Genomic DNA, 18,642 nt, shown 5'->3' on the forward strand with positions numbered 1-18,642 from the left:
TTAGACCCTCAATATGCCTGACTACTTTGCACTTTTGACGGGGCTCGCTAGCTCATTTGTTCTGCGATAATTTCGATACCGCGCTATTCGCATTGTTAGATGCGATCATTTTGTAAATTTTAAAAGCACCACTGGCATCTTTTCCAACATCAGGGACGGAGCTAGGAGCCTGGAACATTCCTTATAGAAGCGCGGCTAATGTAAAGAAAGAAGGTGCGCACGATTTTCACTTGCGATCTCGCCTTTTTGGTTTATTATATTTTTATACATTCACTGGTAATGGATTTTCAAAGGAGGTGATAAGTGCTGTATTTGAACTCAAACATTATTGAAACGTTACTTGAAACGTAGTTTGGTTTTTAGTGGTCAGGTTCCTTTGGCTCAAAATATATTTTTGTTTGAGTGAAAGGCAACGCCGAACTTCTCTTACAACCCGGAGGCGTCGCAATCATGGTACGTGACCGATTATTTATCATTTTGGGGGTTTATTCCGCTTAGACCTGGTATTCAGTTGTTACAGAATTATTAAATCATGTGCTAGATCGTCTGCGACCGAAGTTTTTACGGCGTGGACGGAAAAGTAAAGGTCGAGCATATGAGCACCATTTTTTTTATAATTTTTGTTGAATTTCATGACAATTGCTGGCCTGTTCCACTTTCATTGTAATGTCACAGCTATGGTGACATGGACTTTGGATGGCTGAATATTTTGTGAAGCTGGAAAAGTATTTGTTTAGCGGCAGAATTTGGCAGTCACTCGTCAATGTGAGAATTTCAGCAAAAAATGCTGACATATGGGGCCTGTTCTAGCACCTCCAGTAGACATTCTTGACTGGAGGCTCTACCAGAAGTCTTATTGGACGGTGTTTCACGGCAGAGTGCTGCGCGTGTCGGTGCGTTGGGTTTCCATGGCAATATCAACAAACTCCACTCTGACGCTGAGCTATGACGTCATCGTAAAACGCTAGCACCCAGCGCCAGCACCATCAGCACGCTAGCAGCATTCACACTCAGATGTCTGTTCTCTGTACTTGGTTCCTTAGGACCTCTGTTCCAAACGCGATTCATCATAAGCCAACAGATCGCATGCAACGTCATTTGAGTGACGTCAGGGGTGTGCCTCAGCTTCCAGTGCACGCAGCATTGGGCGGTGAAACAGGGCCCGGGAGTCGCTGGAACGCAATCTGGAGATTTCTGGAGATTGGTGTCCGGATACCAAAAGATTGTAGAAGGTTCGCTCTTTAAAAACAAAATTTGTTTCTCACCGAAATTGACACATTTGGGACATTGGTGATATTTTTTTCTCATAACTGTTACACATGAAAAAGCTATTGTAAATTATAGATTGCAAGAAGCTGAATTCCTCCCATCAAGGCAATGTGGCAGCCCAAACTCAGCGCACAGCTAGGTCATCCGACCCAAATTCAGATTTTTGGAAGGAGTGACAGTGCTGGGTACAGATCCTGTGCATCCTTTAGGCTTCTCCAGAAAATTAAATCCTTGGGGTAGGAAGAGGAGAGAATGGTGGTGATGAGAGGGGGGCTGGATTGGAGCACGGAAAAGCTCTTATTGGTGAAATGAACTTTTTTAGACAGGATAGATCAGGTTAGGGAGGTTGGGGTTGCAACTGGAGCAGACGCACTAAGGTTTTGACATCTCATTGCAACTATTCAAAACTGAACACTGATCAACTTACTTGGTAACTCTAGATCCCCTCGAAAGGTTGATATAAGAGCAGGTTGACACCTTAAGAGTGAAGGTGCCCTGACACTTGCACGACTTTTGGTCACGATTTTGTCGTGGCAAGCCGTGCCATTTTCGTGCACGAATAGGGATGGCTCCCGCACTGTTCACGACTAGTGCACGACCAGTTCACGACGATTTCACGAATAATTCACGAATGCGTGCCCATCAGTGTCCACATTGGCACGGACTGGTACGACGAGTTCACGCATACTTTCCGCATAGTTTGCGCATAGTTTACGAACTTCACGCATTGGCACGACAAGTTTGCGCAATTTGTGCCGACTTGGGCATGCCATATAAAAATGGGACCTCCCATTCACTAATGTAAGGCTATAAGCTCCGTGTCCTGGCAAGACCCATCGTGACCTCCAGTGACACAAATGTCCTGACCGTGCCTAATGTGACCAGTTTGACCTGGACTGACCTATCGTGACCTTGGCTGACCTCTGCGACCTGGCGTGACCCATCGTGACCTCATGGTGACCTCTGTGACCTAACCTGACACCGTGTGACCTAATTTGACCTCTGTGACCTAACATGAGCCCGTGTGACCTAGTTTGACTTCTTTGACCTGAAATGACCCGTTAAATACATTTTTGGTCATTACTTCCCATCTAGGCGTCCAATCGACTCGGGAAAAACACCAAACAATCCCAAATTTCGCGCTGCGAAGCAAGCCGAGATCCACACATTGGCACGGGCTGGTAGGACGAGTTCACGAATACCTTTCGCATAGTTTGCGCATAGTTAACGCACTTCCCGCACCATTCCGACGAGTTCACGACGATTTCACGAACAGTTTGCGCATAGTTCACGATCCGGTTGCGAAATTTTGTCGTGACCAAAACTTTGAACATTTCAAAGTTTTTGCCCCGACATGGCACGAAGTCACGACGAGTTAACGCACACTTCACGTCAGTTCACGACTAGTTTGCGCACGGGCACGATTCGATTCGTGCCAATGCGTGCCACAAAATCGTGCAAGTGTCAGGGCCCCTTTAGGCTCAGGCTTTGAAAATAACTTCTTTTTTTTTGCTGAGTATTCAAACCAAAGCATCCAGAAATAAATGTGAGATGTGGCATCCACATGCAATGAATGTCTTTGTTTTTGTTTTTCAGACGACCAAGCGCCGCAATGGAGGACGCAACAAGCACGGCCGCGGCCACGTGAACCCCATCCGGTGCACCAACTGCGCCCGCTGCTGTCCCAAGGACAAGGCCATCAAAAAGTTTGTCGTCCGTAACATCGTGGAGGCCGCCGCTGTCCGTGACATCAACGAGGCCTGCGTCTACCAGAGTAAGGAACATATTACCTCTGCACTAACTACGGGTGTCCAGTCCGTATTCTTTTCCAGTTTCCACTGCTATAGTTTTGGTTTCATTTTTTTTCTAACTGATTCTCTAATAATTTTCCAGCTTATTTGCTCTATGCAATCACTCAAAAGTCAAAATGTTATCTTCAATCGATAACTTGTGATCATGTGCTGTTATTGCATGTTGTAATTCATTTTTCCACCATCTCCACCTGATGCTACCTGATTATGTTCATTGTGGCTTGTTTCGGTACCTTATCCCCCGCCCGTGTAGTTTTTTTTTTGTCAGTCGTGAACGTATGGGGGGTCCGTTGGACCCTCCTTTGCCGTTTTGCCCCTGATTGGGCTAGAGCTTCGCGGTAAAAACGAGCGTGCTGTCCGTGACGAGAGGAAGCCGACGATACCCAATTTTAAGGTCCTAGGTTATTAGTTGACCTTCCAGGTCAGGTCAATGACCCCAAAATCGGGAAAATCGGGACCTGTTAAAACATCGTTAAGTGAGGTTGTTATGGGGGGTTTCGTGGGATGCTGATAATGAATTTCAAGTTATTTTTATCACCGATGATGCTTTCATGCATCTAGGCCAGGTCGGGTCAGGTCAGGTCAACCAGTAGGCGCCCTGCCGGGTATTCATAATAGGTGTCAACCGCCACTGACAGTTTCGTAACATGTTCGAAGGCACCAAAACTACCTTGTAAACGGCAAATGTTCAAATGATTGCTGAAATCGAAATCAGCTCCAAAAACAAGCCGGGACACTTAAAACTCCAAAAATGAACCGATGTCATCAAAGGTCATTGACCTGACCTGACCCTCACGTGACCTCAACACCCACCATTGCATGGGATCAACATCATCTGAAATGTCTGAACTTTTGAAACCACAAAAAAACTGCAAACGTGCGGACAATGAGCTGACATGCGCCGAATCGCGATTTCGGCCAAACATGGTCTCGAGAAATAGGTCGCTGATCGAAGATCATTTGCGACAGGGTCATGACATTTTCAGGGTAGGTGTAAAACTAATGAACTCAAGGGTACTGAACATAGCAACCAGCCGCTTTTTGAGCGAGTTATTCGCGAAAAACGGGTGGGTGTTCGTCTACCCCCTATACATAATTGCGAGGGTTAAACTGTCCCCCGCAAATGATCTACCATGTACCGATACAATCATTTAATCATCGCTCATTAAGGATGGACCCCCCTTTTTGCGAATGTCTCGCGCAAGAAACCGCCAAATGCATGTTCTAGGATCGTTACTATTGGAGCTGATTTCGAATTTAGCACCAACGTTTGCGAAGTATATAGTTTTGGTGCCTTCGTAACATGTTGCGAAGCTGTGAGTGTTGGTTGACATTACGGAAAGGCGGCAGGACGTCCGCTGGTTGACCTGACCCGACCTGGCCTAAACGCATGAAGGCATCGTCAATGGTAAACACTAACATAAAATTCGTGATGAGCACCCCGAAAAAACTTCAATAACCACTTTACGAATTCTAACAGGTCCCGATTTTCCCGGTTTGTGGGTCATTGACCTGACCTGAAAGGTGCACCAATGACTTAGGACCTTAAAATTGGGTATCATTGGCTTCCTCTCGTCACGGGCAACACGTCCGCGAAGCCCTGGCTCGATCAGGGACCGAACGGCCCTATACGTTCGCGGCTGCCAGAACACCATTACGGGCGAGCGTTGAAATACCATTACATTGGTGGATTCCGTGACACGTTGCACAACATTGTTGTACACCCTGCCATATTTGGGCGCGACTCTGTACTCTGGTGTCGGGCTCAGGCGAACGCAGGGACAGCACACGCCGGGCGATTCCGTGCGGCAATGTCCCAAAATTTGTTGATTTGGGTGGGAAACGACATCCAAATGAAATTCATTTTTCACTCTCATCACCAACTTTTAAGAACAATTTTCCACTCCCAACCAAGAAAACCTAGATTGTTTACCTATAGAAAGAGCAGTTGTGTGGATGCCCGGTTTAGCATCAAGCATTCTACACCCTAGCATAAAATGCATGCTTTATGGCGTTCCTCACTCTTTTTGGATCTAATCGAATCAGCAGTTTTCCACTCTCTCCCCTCTTTTTGGTGGGTAATTTTCCCCTCTGACACCCAAGACAAAACTCAATTTTGGGACACTGCCGTGCGGCACCGCTGGACCTCCGCGTGTCGCCCCGTCAAGCCCGCACATGTTGCCACCAGCAGTTCTCAGTACGGTAGTGGGGTTGCAGCCGTCGCCATATGAGTTATTAAGAGGAAGGTCAGGCATCATTTGTCGTCCAGAGAAATTGGAAGAAGTTTTTTCAGCGATATTTTACCAGCACCATGTGTGAACAGCATTGCATGGAGTCTCGACATTATCCCCAAAATTGCCAGTTTGAGTGAGAAGTGGCATCCAGATAAAATGATTTCACTCCCATCCCCAATTTTCTAAAGCAATTTTTTTCACTCAATTTTACCAACAAGGAACCCCAGCGTGTATGTTTGCTGGCTGGCTTTTGACTACCTTGATATTTCCTTCAGTTATCTTATGAAGCAGCCCCCACCTCGTCGAGCATGTGTATGCAAATTGACGATCCCGGTTTTCCACTCTTTTTCGTGTCCTTCTGAATCGCGATTTTCCACTTTGAGGGCTCTTTGCAGGGAGGATTATCCCTCCCCCACCACCCAGACATCTAAGCCAAAATATGATTTTTGACGCTGGGTCTTCCTGTGTGTACTATGTATGCATGTATGTATTATGCGTGTATATCTTATCTGTCTGTCATGTGTATCTGTTTGTCTGTCTAGTCTGTCTGTCTGTTTCTTAATCTGTCGGCCATATAGGCATACAAACTAACAGGTACTGTACGTTTGGATATCTTGTTCATGGGCTCCCTCGGTGACGTTCGTCTGTCCGTTTCAGCGTACGTGCTGCCGAAGCTGTACGCCAAGCTGCACTACTGCGTCTCGTGCGCCATCCACTCCAAGGTGGTGCGGAACCGGTCGCGGCGCGACCGCAAGGACCGCACGCCGCCGCCGCGCTTCCAGCGCCAGGACAACAAGCCCCAGCCCAACAAGAAGTAGACGGACGCTGACTGTGACGGACATGTAATACACCGGGACACGTCAGTCTGTCTGTGTGCTGTGTCGGACGGCGGAGAACGGAGGCAGCCGCAGAGCAGGGCCTGCCGCGAGACGCGGGAAGGGAAGGCATCGACGACTGCACGCGGAACACAGCCGCTGATACGAGATTCCTGTACACTGTAGTGAATTTTACCGGTCTACAGTTGGATGCGCGTCATTCTCTCAAAGCGAAACTCAGCATCTGCAAGGCCGCAGACTCTTTCTTTCAAATATGACTGGGACCCGGCATATGCGGGGGTGGGGGATGATCGCCACCTTCGCCCTCGCCCTAAGATCTCGCCTTAGATCCTTAGATCCCCCTCTTAGATCTCGAAAACGGAGCAAGCTAGCGATTACAGGGGTCATTTTCAGGTCAGGTAAAGAAATGACGTCACATATAAATAGTGGCACTAGAAGTCTAGCTTTTTTTCGTGAACAACTTGTGTAGTGATCAAGCTAGGAGAAAACCAATAGTACAATTGTGATCCATTGGTCAATGCGCACCGAAATATTTTGTTATGACCTGTACAGGTCAGGGTCAAAGCTTGACCTCAATGTCATGTAGGTATATCATTCGATGGGTGTTGACGAGCTCAGCGCTGAACACATGAGACCATTCGCGAGGCTGTGCCTTTTTTCCGTGAGGAGTTGTATTGTATTGTACTTATCGTGGCAAGCCGATCCATCCGAAAATGGCTTTTAATGGCTGCCGAGTCAGGTGAAACGAATGAGGTGGGCACAATATTATACTCAAGACACACGCGTCACATTTGCGCACTTATTAGTTATTTACGTTTGCGCCACCGCGCCGCTACACATTGGCGGGGCGCAGTGCTGCTCACGCAGTTATAAGCAAATTGCAAAAAAGTTTGGCGAGCTTTGTTTGATGATGTCATATGGCCTTACAGGTGTTACATTTCAGTGCAAAAATAACAGTTGATTGTTCCGCCATTGACTCATGGCAATGGCGCCAAGCCATTGACTTATGACCATTGACTTTAAGGTAATGAGGAGGGGAAAAATGGCCTGACCTCAGCCATCGATATAACAACTTTGATGTATGCCAATTGTAGGTACCTATAAGCTTACCACATCCTGAGTCTTCCAAATAGCTCAATCATCTACAATTGCTCTGATGACTTAGTGCAAAAAGAGTTAAGTGATGTCACACCAATGTCAGCAATGCTACGCACCGCAGGATTTTCGCTTTTTATGAAAAGCCTCCGGGAGGGCCTAGGGGCGGATATCCCGCGCCGGACGGTTGGTGCGCGGAGGCGGCCTAGATGTCGCAAAGTGTAGCGACACATGCAGTGAAAATGGTAGCAAGATTACTACTCAATGGTAGCAGACAGCAGTAGTTTCCCTACCAAAGTAGTTGTTTTCTACTTCAGACGCTCGTCGAGGTCGAAATTTCCAAATACGCAGATGAGATTGCTCATTACTTCGCTAATAGACCTGACGGTATCTCGCTCGCGGATGATTTAGGTCCGTCATGAATCTTTCTTTTTAGCCTAATGATGAATCCAAGAATAAGCATTTTCAAAAGCCGAAGCTGACAATGAATGCTATAGCCAGCTGTGGCAATGTTCAATCGATGAGTTTGTTGGCAATTATTATTTAGGGGTTGCATATCTCTGCGAAAAAAAATGACTGTTCGCTAGCGTGTTTACGCATTCGAAACATTACGTAAGATACATAATAAGTAATTTACTGAGTTCTATTGCTTTCTTGATATTTTCCGTATAAAAGTTATATGTCAGAAGTAAAAAATAATGCAGAATTGTTTGAAAAATAACAGAAAAGTCAATGAAATGGTCCAGTTGTCATGGCAACTACGAGACAGGTCTTCTTTGTGATCATAATGATGAAAAGCAGAGGGGTGTTCACGGGCACCGCACACTGCTGCGTGCGGTGTGTGCGGTACGTCCAGCAGGCGTGGGGGTAGGGGATGGGTAGGCGGCTCTGACGTCACGGCTGCGTGCGGTGGACGGTCCGCTGTGGCCAGTCCCGACCGGCCACAGCGGTCGCTGTGTGCGGTGACGCAAGGCTGACGTAGGGACGCAGTGGGCGGAGCTTGGAGGCTGTGTGCGGTCCGACCGCACACAGCGTCCGTGAACAGCCCTCAGATAATTAGTGACGCAGGGCGCTAAAACGCGACATTTTTGAAAACGCTGAGTTTTTATGTTATTATTTCTAAACTTTGTAAGCAAAGTGAAGCATTTTGTGGGTACCGTGATAGAGTTTATGCTTCTCGGTAAGCAGCTTCAATAGCTGGACTGGCTGTACGGTGGAAGAAAACTGGCAAGGCCCTATATACCTATATAGAAAACTGGTTTACTAGAGCGGCTCAAGGGTAAGCACATGCTTCACTTTCCCTGAACTGTTACCTATACTTCAGTAGGCATCAGTTTGTGTTACTAGGTACCTACTGTCTTGCTTCTGGAACCTTCGATAGGATGAAATGACATTGAAAAGAAGACGTTAAAGGTGGATTAAAATATAGAGTGAGAGTGGCGCTAAGTTAATCCTAAGCTTCAAATGAAACATGTGACTTTTAGGTACCTATTTAATCTACTGGAGGAGAAATTTGGGTAAAAGTGTTGAGTTGGAGTGAAGATAAAATCTAACCTGACCTAACCTTACATACTAGCCTACCAACCTACAAAATTGCCTGTCCCATAGCTCAGCAGACTGGTGAGAGCATGCACGGTCCACGGTTATAGCAGTCCGGGTTTGAAATGCGACTGGCGTGTGACATTTATGGGCCTCCTGACCGGTATGGTTACGGTTGGTGGCAGGCTGTAGCCAGGCAAAGTCAGTGAGGGGACCATCCGTGGGTGGCTGTGTGCGCATGTAAACCTTTGGACTCTAAATTCTGCCATAGAACTGGAATTGTGCAATTGGAGGGTAGAGGGCAGGGTCACCGCAACAAGCTTTGCTTAGCGGTGGCTCTGTCCCTGTGAATCCTTCCTATCAAAAGGTTTGGACTTAATTTAATTAAAAAATACCAACCTACCAACTCACAGTAAATGTTCTCAAAAAGTCTTGTTCACTTTTCAAGCACAAATTTTTCATAGTCTTCGATTATTTGACATCTTAAAACCACACATGATAAGTACTTAAATATGGTGCAAATATATGAACCAAACATATTCACTACCTGTTCAGTAAATGTGTAGATGAAGCACAGTGAAGATAAAAAACATAATCTAACCTGACCTCAGACCTAACCTTACCTACTGAGCTACAACCTAGAACCTTCCAACCTACAACCTACAAACCTACAGCCTTGAACCTACCAACCTAAAGCCTACAAGCCATCAACTAACTAACCATACTTCATCTACACATGTACCACATAATCTAACCTGACCCATAGACCTCTGTACACCTGGTGTGCTGGTGTACAGAGGTCTATGCCTGACCTAATGTTACCTACTTTCCTACTAATCTACAACCTACCGAACTTTAACCTGTCGTACTGCGCTGTGGGTAGCGCGTGGCTGGACGGACGGTCTGTGACAACCTATTGATCTGTGGCTGATCTATTAGAGTGTCCGTCCGAGAGCCGTACGACGGCTGACAGAGCCTGGGGGTCGCGAACTGGTGTGGTAACCGTTACGCCCACCTGGGACGCCCGAGTCGGTACGGCACTTGCGGTGTCGTAACCGGATCGGCGGGAACCAGCAGAACGCTGTTGGACCGGCGGTGAAAGTCGGAACCGAGCACTCGCCCACCAGTGGGCGTCTGGTCGAGCAGGTCTACCCGCTAAGGCAGCCTGAGCACGAACCAGTGGCAGGGTCCGATCAATGACCGTGGTCCGATCAGGGTGTCAGCGCAATGGCCAGTCAGAGGCGTCTTTAAGGGCGCAGAAGCCCACCTCGGTCGACTGTGGCCGGTGCAACCTAGTCAGGTCGTTTGTGTGAATCTCCGTGTTCTTCCTTCGCCTCAGAGTAGCCGCTCTTCTCCAAATGCCCGAGCCGTTTTCTATGTGTATTTGTCTTGTAGCGAACAGCAGAGTCGAGAAACGAATTGACAATGTCGCCGAAAACCGCGGTCACATGCTGGCCGTCCCTAGTACTACCAATATGCCCGCAGGCGCGGCGAGAGACAAGCTTAACGTATGAGTCACCGTCCGGCTGCCGGGAGAGCCCCTACCGCGACCTTTGTTCACAGTCATGACGTCACGACAATGGGCTCCTAAACGTACGGGCAGCGGCCGCCTCAGGGGTGCCGCCGTGACCTTTGCACGACACGTTCTATAGCGTATGGCACAGCGGTTACTAGGAGGGTTGAGGCCAGCGGCAGGCCGGTTTACAAATAACAAACAAACTTGACGCGCAATTGACAACAGGTAACAGATTGATAAAGCGGTGACAATATAAATGAAAATGACAACATGAAATGACAAATCGCATAGATGATCCCTACAGTACCCCCTCGCCAGACATGTCGCGGACAAAAGTGACATGGCGATATCTTACCGGAGGTCGTATGACGCGGCCGGAGCGGGTCGTTCGTAGTATCGGCCGAGGCTGCAATGGTGCAGCGTCAGCCCGAGCGACGGCTGCAGGGCGAGTTGGTGCGTCACCGTAGATCAGAAGCTCCTGGCCGCTGGGCTCATTGCTGAGCGGTGGCGCGGCCGGCGGGCCGCTGGACTGAGTACCGTGCGGCCGCACAGTCGGCAGGTCAGACTGTCGATGACCGGATTCGTCTGGCGTCTCCAGGAAGGCGGCCTTACACCGGTCGATGCTGATGACCTCCTTTTTCTGTCGACGGTCGATGGTGATGGTTTTGGTGGTCCTTTCGGTAACCGGGAACGGTCCGTCGTATGGAGCGTCCAGCGGGTAGCGGTGACAGTCCCTGCGCACGAAGACGTGTGTCGCCGTCTGGAGTGCCGTCGGGACGTACGTGGCGCGCTGGACCGGACGTGGGAGTGTCGGCCGCACCTGAGACATGGCGCGCTTCAGGTCCTGTACGAAACCGGCCGGTGATGCTGCTGAGGCTTGGCTGCTCATGAAGAACTCGCCGGGAAGCCGCAGTGAGGAGCCGGTATTGCTGCTGTTGCCTCTGCTGCTGCTGCTGCTGCTGTTGCTGCTGCTGTTGCTGCTGTTGCTGCTGCTGCTGCTGCTGTTGCCGCTGTTGCTGCTGCTGGACGGTCGAATGGTGCCTTGCTGGAGCATCTTGTTGAACTCGGCACGTGCGATTTGAAGGCGCTCCAGCGGGAGGCGTCGTGGCCGCTGGTACACCGGTGGACCCTTGGTGACGATGTGGTGCGTCACGTTGTGCTTCACCGGTGTTGGTCCAGGTTTTGGTGAGGTCACATCCGGGTACCGGGCGAGGACAGCTGCGAAGCGAGCAGCAGCCTGCTCCCGGACGAGACGCACTCCGATGGAGCACAGCCTTGACCGCTCGGCGCTGGCGCAGACGGTGCCGTCCCGCAGGAGACGCTGGTTGGCAACGTCCACGACGAGGTGATGTGCGGCCAGGAAGTCGGTGCCCAAGATGGGTGTGGTGACGTCAGTGACGAAGAATCGATGTTTCAGGCGGTGCTGCTGACTCAAGGAGACGTCCAGCAGGCAGGTGCCGTGCACCGCGATCGGTGAGCCGTTTGCCGCGACGAGCTGCTGGCCGACAGGAGCAGGGGTCAGCGTAGACCCGTTGGGCAGGCAGCGGCGAGGCAGCACGCTGACCTGCGCCCCGGTGTCGACTAGAAATTGCCGGTCCGTCTCCGTGTCCCTCACGAAGAGGAGTGGCGCGGCAGGAGGGGCGCCCGTGCTTTGCGCCATCAGCACGGGGCGCCTCAGTTTTCCGAGGCGATCCAGGAGCACGGCAACTTGCATCGGCGCGCTTGGGCGCCGAATCGCTGGTGGTACCAACACAGCGTGTCGTCGTGCGGCGGCGTTGAAGGACGAGCCGGTGACGGGCGGCGTGACTGGCGAGACGCTTGGCGCGGCCGGGAACGGCTGCGGTCGCGCCGCACGGCGTCCTCGAGTCGTCGGTTGCTGGCCTCCAGGCGCTCCATCTTAGCGACCAGGGAGGCGATGACGGTGTCCAGCGCAGGGGTTGCAGCTGGCGCTGGGGCTGTCACTGCAGCAGGGATGGGCGGTGCCGGCTGTGTGTACGGCTGTGCCGCGATCGCTGATAGCCGTGGGTCCGGTCCGCTAGCTTCCAGATACCGGTCGGCCGCTTCTGCCAGTGCGTCAAGCGTGCTGTCGGCTGGCAGGAGGGCGAGGGCAGCACGGACGGGCTGCGGTAGCCGTTGTTGAAAGAGGGTACGGAAGAGCTCCGTATCAACCGGGGCGTCCCCGGCTGCGGCTAGCTCGTTGCGCATTGAACGCAACAGCGCCGTCGGCTTCTGATCGCCGAGCTGTTGGCGGCCGAGCAGGGCTTGTAGTCGGTCGGCGCGTGACTGTGCCAGGCGGGCTTGGAGCGCCGCACACAGCACGTCAAAGGACCGAGATGACCGGATGACGTCCTTGACCTGGACGGCGATGTTGGCGGGGAGGTTTGCGACGAGGAGCTTAAACCTCAGCTCGTCGGAGTCGACCCCGCTGACGTCGAAAGCGCACTGCACCTGCAGTAGCCACAGGTCGGGCTCTTCCGGAGAGTATGGTGGTAGCCGGAAGCTAGCCATGGGCCGATGAGTTGACTCGGAGGCTGAAGCTGGAACGTTGGCTGGGTCTTGAGCTGCGGCGCCGGACTGTGCGCTGTCCGCCGGCATGACGAGAGGCTAAGGTTGAACAACGGAAATCACGTCGGGGTCACCAATGTCGTACTGCGCTGTGGGTAGCGCGTGGCTGGACGGACGGTCTGTGACAACCTATTGATCTGTGGCTGATCTATTAGAGTGTCCGTCCGAGAGCCGTACGACGGCTGACAGAGCCTGGGGGTCGCGAACTGGTGTGGTAACCGTTACGCCCACCTGGGACGCCCGAGTCGGTACGGCACTTGCGGTGTCGTAACCGGATCGGCGGGAACCAGCAGAACGCTGTTGGACCGGCGGTGAAAGTCGGAACCGAGCACTCGCCCACCAGTGGGCGTCTGGTCGAGCAGGTCTACCCGCTAAGGCAGCCTGAGCACGAACCAGTGGCAGGGTCCGATCAATGACCGTGGTCCGATCAGGGTGTCAGCGCAATGGCCAGTCAGAGGCGTCTTTAAGGGCGCAGAAGCCCACCTCGGTCGACTGTGGCCGGTGCAACCTAGTCAGGTCGTTTGTGTGAATCTCCGTGTTCTTCCTTCGCCTCAGAGTAGCCGCTCTTCTCCAAATGCCCGAGCCGTTTTCTATGTGTATTTGTCTTGTAGCGAACAGCAGAGTCGAGAAACGAATTGACAATGTCGCCGAAAACCGCGGTCACATGCTGGCCGTCCCTAGTACTACCAATATGCCCGCAGGCGCGGCGAGAGACAAGCTTAACGTATGAGTCACCGTCCGGCTGCCGGGAGAGCCCCTACCGCGACCTTTGTTCACAGTCATGACGTCACGACAATGGGCTCCTAAACGTACGGGCAGCGGCCGCCTCAGGGGTGCCGCCGTGACCTTTGCACGACACGTTCTATAGCGTATGGCACAGCGGTTACTAGGAGGGTTGAGGCCAGCGGCAGGCCGGTTTACAAATAACAAACAAACTTGACGCGCAATTGACAACAGGTAACAGATTGATAAAGCGGTGACAATATAAATGAAAATGACAACATGAAATGACAAATCGCATAGATGATCCCTACAAACCTACAACCTACAATTTCTGCTGTGGCATATTCATAGCATGAGTTGTGGCACATATGAATGCAGTCAGACCTGTTGTGAACAATACCCAACCTACAACATACCAACCCACAGCCTGTGTTGTAATGTTCTAAAGGCTCCACTTTCTTATGTTTACTCACTGAAACGTCAGTCTTTGCATTTAAACGGCGCTGGTATATCGGTCCATCGATGCGAATCACTACCAATGTCATCGTTCACTGGCACATTAATACCGGCGTCCCCAGACTCCAGAGTTAAAAGTGTGAGGTATCTAAGGAGCCGAGCCAACGCGGTCCGCTGGAGACCGGCATTAGAGCCTATGGCCGTTGGAGGGCCATCAGATCACGGCATGGCCCACGGAGGCTTACGTGGTGATTGCAGAGGATAGCGTCTTGCAGGCTGCAGTCTTGCAAACACTTGCAGACCGGCATTGGGCCCTCGGAACGGAGACTGGTTCGTAGCTGGTTGGAGCACGGCTGGCATAACTTCACCTACAATACGAAATTCGCTGTAAAGTTCAAACCTATCTGGAAAGCGTCGGTAAAAGTGGAGGTGGGGAACAAACTGTAATATTCACAGCTCTGTAATATTGATATCCGGTAACAGCTGGGGCGAATGTGTGAACAAGCACACAAAGCATCGACACCACTCCACTCACAAATTCATTTCATAACACATTTGGTTAAAACACCTGACAAAACACTTGACTCATTTTATTGCAAAACACCTTTCCATTTTCCCACACATCAAGCTGTTGTCCAGCCGTGCATCGTATCGTTGTGTGAATCACACACGGTCGCCTCCTAGCCGCTGGCCGGGTTAGCACCAGAAACTTAGCGAGCCACGCACGCGGCCGGCCATCGGCGAGGGTTAGGTGCGGGACGGTCGCCGGGTCGTGGCTCCAAGGCTCCATGAGGCTGCCAATGTCCAAGTCTACACGCAGTCTTCAGGTGCGTAGGTAAAGCATTTCCCGATCGCACTCTACACGTTTCTCTCTGGTTTCCTGGCACTGCCCCCAGCGGCCTTTATGCCTTTGATGGCGTCGTCTCCGTGTTCGTACGCCAGTTTGCGACGGAGCTGCATTTTATCGAAAGATACTGAGCCTAGCCTCACATGGTCATCTGCACCCCCATACAGCAGTCGTCTGCTTCCGAAAAATGGCCTAATCTGAATGACATCGGGCCGGGCAGCAAATGGATTCAATGCTTCGTCAGACTCCTAGGGCTTGGCAACACAAACTGCTTTCTTAGATAACGATAGGCCCGGGGCCCCTGGTCGTACAGTGCCCGACACTCTATGATCTGCTCATCCGTGAATCGTCTGTCACGCACTGCACATGAGGACAGGTCCAACTGCATTTTGAAAAATGCCAGCTGCCTTGGGTTGAGATACAAACTTGCCTTTTCCAACACGGACTGCGCTGATGTTACCTTTCGGGCAGCTCTGAGGGCCCTTCTCAGCTGTCGATTTTGCTTCTTCAAGCGTCTCACTGCACACCTGTAGTGGTTGGAGCCGCTGGTTGCCCGTACAGCTGGGATCGGCGGCCGATTTTCGTCACCACTCTCTGGGCTATCGGGATCTTCATTTACAACCATGTCCTCAAAGTCACTCCAGCTACGGCCAGGAGCTTCTGTGAAAAAGATACATAACTTATATGAATTTATCATTTTTACATTGCATGGATGAGGGATATTTACATTCAAGTTTAATGGTAAAATGTTCGAATGGGATATTATGTCAGGATTCAGGGGGATTCAATTAGGTATCTATTCTTACACCAAAAAACTGGGCAAATAAAGAAAGCCTTGTGTGTTATGCTGCAACATACCCAGGAAGTATTGAACACAAGAAAAATGTTAACATCCGACATATCATTCATAAAATTTCCCGTAGACCACAAATAATTTAAAATCGATCAGAAATCCTTTCAGCAAGACCGGATAATTGTGACCCAGTCAAAATGAACAGAAGATTAAATTGCTATATTTAAAAGCCTGCACAAAATACGCATGAGTCATTGATGCCAATAATACTTTTAGTCCTTTACCCTAAAACTACTCACCCTCTGGTTTTGTTGTGTTTTTGTCTGTTCTCAGATTTGTGTTTGTCTCTGGTTTGGCACTCAGAGGTCTTTTTGGAGTAACTTGCTTGGGCGCATTTGGAAAGTCAAAAAGAGTTGGAACTGCATCTCTTCGGAGACGCTTGCTGTTTCGGTGGTACTGTGATGGCTCAAAGTGTAGAGAGCAGAACTTGATGTTCATGTATAGAAACTCAACTGACTTGTCCAAGAGATCAGTCCTTCTACTGCTTTGCACCCATTTCCAGCATCTGGAAGCAAATCATAACATGCGTGATATAGGTACTGACAGGAAGTTATCGAAGGTGACAAACTTATCGAAGGTGTCAGGCGTCGCAGTCCCCAATGGTGGAGCGTGGCTATGGGCGGTGCCTAACACCAGGCGACGTGAGACCTGTCCTCCGTCCACTGTTCGAGCTAATAGACGGTGTTTTATGGTGATAAACGGCGCATTTTCGCTTTCTCTTACATCTGAAAGTTTTTGCGTCTAACCTCCAACCAATCCTCCAACTTGACAGCGGTACAGTGAACACTGCCGATGTTGACAAATAAAAACAATCGGCAGTGTTACTGTTTACTGTATCGCTGTCAGGTTGGAGGATGTGTTTGAGGCTAGATGGTAGGGGCGCAAACTTTAAGGTGTAGAAGACAGCAAAATGCGTTGTTCATCACCATAAAACACCGTCTATTAGCTCGAACAGTGGACGGAGGACAGGTCTCACGCCACCTGGTGTTAGGCACCGCCTGCAGCCGCGCTCCACCATTGGGGACTGCAACGCCTGACACCGATGCGGATAACGTACGGTGCTCTGAAGATGTCATGCTACGAGGCTAAAATTTTCTTGGTAATATTTTCTTACCAATACTCATAATCTGCGGGGTTCTACATTATAATCTGAAAACATTTGACCGTTTTTTTTTTTTACTGACCCCATAGTGGGGGCTGTGGAACTATGCTAAGTCCAGCTGGTAGACAGTGTTGCAAGAGGGTTTCTGATATACCAGTTCAGACTACAGCTTAAAAAGTAAGCTAGTTACAAGCTTTAGGATAACCAATTTAGTAGTGAAGGCCTGCATCATAATACATGTTGAACCTAAACCAAGACTGTGTAGTCGATGGATTTTCGACAGCTCGGACTATGACTCTTGCTTTCAAAAACTAACTCCGGCTCCGACTCCGGGCAAGACTGTCGACTCCGACTGACTCCAACTCCGACTCCGACCACCTAGCAGGGCTGCGGAGTCGATTGATTTTCGGTGAATCCGACTCCGTCTCCGGCTCCGGTTTCCGAAACCGACCCCGACTCGACTCCCGGTCACACTTGTTTACTCCGACCGACTCCGACTCCGCATCCCGGGCCTAAACAATGCAGATCATTCATTGCACTAAAAATAAGGGAATTGGTAGCACACTCATACACTACAAAGACTAGTAGGTATTGAAAACAATGTTATTTCTTACCTGACACCATCACTTGGGATACGATGAAATGACAGTTCTGGGTTTCGAAGCTTGGAATTGGAGCAGTTGATGGCTCCACACCACGCGGAATTATCTCTATGTCTTGCCATTTCTTGCTTCGGAACTCTTCAGTACTCTGTAAACCAAAAACAACAGTTACTTGAAATATAATGCCATGGTTACAATAAAAGCTCTATGCCTGTTCTATAGGGACCTTTGAAGATGGTTTAGTCAAGAAAGTACTAAAAAGCTGGAATATAAGCACATAAACCGCACAATTAGTAGGTATTTATTTAAAGGGGTTACAAAACTATCCCCAAAGTTGTTTATTGCTACAGTTATATTACTTTTATGCTGAAAATGATCAGAAGAGAAAATACCTAATAATTATAAAAGGATTTTAAAACATTTTTACATATGAAGAAGTATTTTTCATCATTTGTAGAGGCTAAATAGTGTTTTCACAGAAGCTTACCAAGCATCGACCAATCATATGCATTGGTATTTGGTAGTTTAAAACCAATTGCATGCTGATTGGCTGACGATTGACCTGTGACAGAGGTGGTGGCATTTTTTGATATCCCATTAGGCGCTGCATTCCTCCATGAGGGAATTATTTCTTAACTAAAATTGATACATCTTTTGCCAGGGTGATCATTGGAGTGTAAAAGCTTCAGAATTGTGCTAGTCCCAGCTCTGAGGTCAAGCTACAAAACTGCTATTCTAGTTCAAAACCCAATATTGAAAGTGGCATAATTCCTTCAAAATGATCAGAAAAGATAATATTAAAAAATGATATTTACATGTTTTTATATTGGAAAAACCATTTTTGCTACTTTCCATCTTTGGTAGAGGCCAGATAGGTGATGTTTGCAGCAGAAGATGATTATGCATATACCAAATCCCCGACCAACTCAGACTGCATGCTGATTGGCTGGCCATTGGCCTCTGCCACGTGTGCATTCTTCACATTCTTCTGAACAGAAACATTTTGGCATTCTTATAGCAGGTCTCACATGCTGCCACCCATTTATGAAAAGTCTCTAAGACTCTTCATTTCTTGATATATTTACACGAATTTCTTAGGTTGTAGGTTTGTAGGTTGTAGGTTGTAGGTTAGGTCAGGTTAGGTTAGGTTTGTTTAGGTTTTCCTAGAAAGAAGCACCACCGGGTATGGCGCCT

At 49.5% G+C, this 18,642-nt stretch overlaps 2 protein-coding genes and 1 long non-coding RNA gene across 3 annotated transcripts in view; 2 read left to right on the plus strand and 1 right to left on the minus strand.

Moving 5' to 3' along the window:
- The first annotated feature begins 298 nt into the window (after positions 1–298).
- On the plus strand, positions 299–6,177 carry LOC122383120 (40S ribosomal protein S26-like). Its single transcript, XM_043369269.1, has 3 exons — positions 299–453; positions 2,866–3,043; positions 5,972–6,177. The coding sequence occupies exons 1-3, from the start codon at positions 451–453 to the stop codon at positions 6,130–6,132; spliced, it is 342 nt and encodes a 113-aa protein (XP_043225204.1). The 5' UTR covers positions 299–450; the 3' UTR covers positions 6,133–6,177.
- Positions 6,178–8,294: 2,117 nt separating this feature from the next.
- Positions 8,295–18,642, plus strand: part of LOC122383121 (pachytene checkpoint protein 2 homolog) — a 29,892-nt gene continuing 19,544 nt past the window's right edge. The window contains exon 1 of the mRNA XM_043369270.1: positions 8,295–8,524. The gene's annotated coding sequence lies outside the window, so the exon portion shown is untranslated. The remainder of the gene's footprint in view (positions 8,525–18,642) is intronic.
- LOC122383122 lies at positions 14,491–17,601 on the minus strand. The gene is made up of 3 exons (XR_006256783.1): positions 17,461–17,601; positions 15,984–16,249; positions 14,491–15,551 (listed from the first exon to the last, which is right to left on the minus strand). It is a non-coding gene; the product is annotated as an uncharacterized LOC122383122 (long non-coding RNA).

This window comes from Amphibalanus amphitrite, unplaced genomic scaffold (genome assembly GCF_019059575.1).
Source record: "Amphibalanus amphitrite isolate SeventyFive unplaced genomic scaffold, NRLGWU_Aamphi_draft 000155F_arrow, whole genome shotgun sequence".
NCBI lineage: Eukaryota > Metazoa > Arthropoda > Thecostraca > Balanomorpha > Balanidae > Amphibalanus > Amphibalanus amphitrite.

Coding starts and splice junctions, on each gene's coding strand:
- LOC122383120 (XM_043369269.1), top strand. Junction 3,044..5,971: donor CGAGGCCTGCGTCTACCAGA/GTAAGGAACATA, acceptor TGTCCGTTTCAG/CGTACGTGCTGCCGAAGCTG.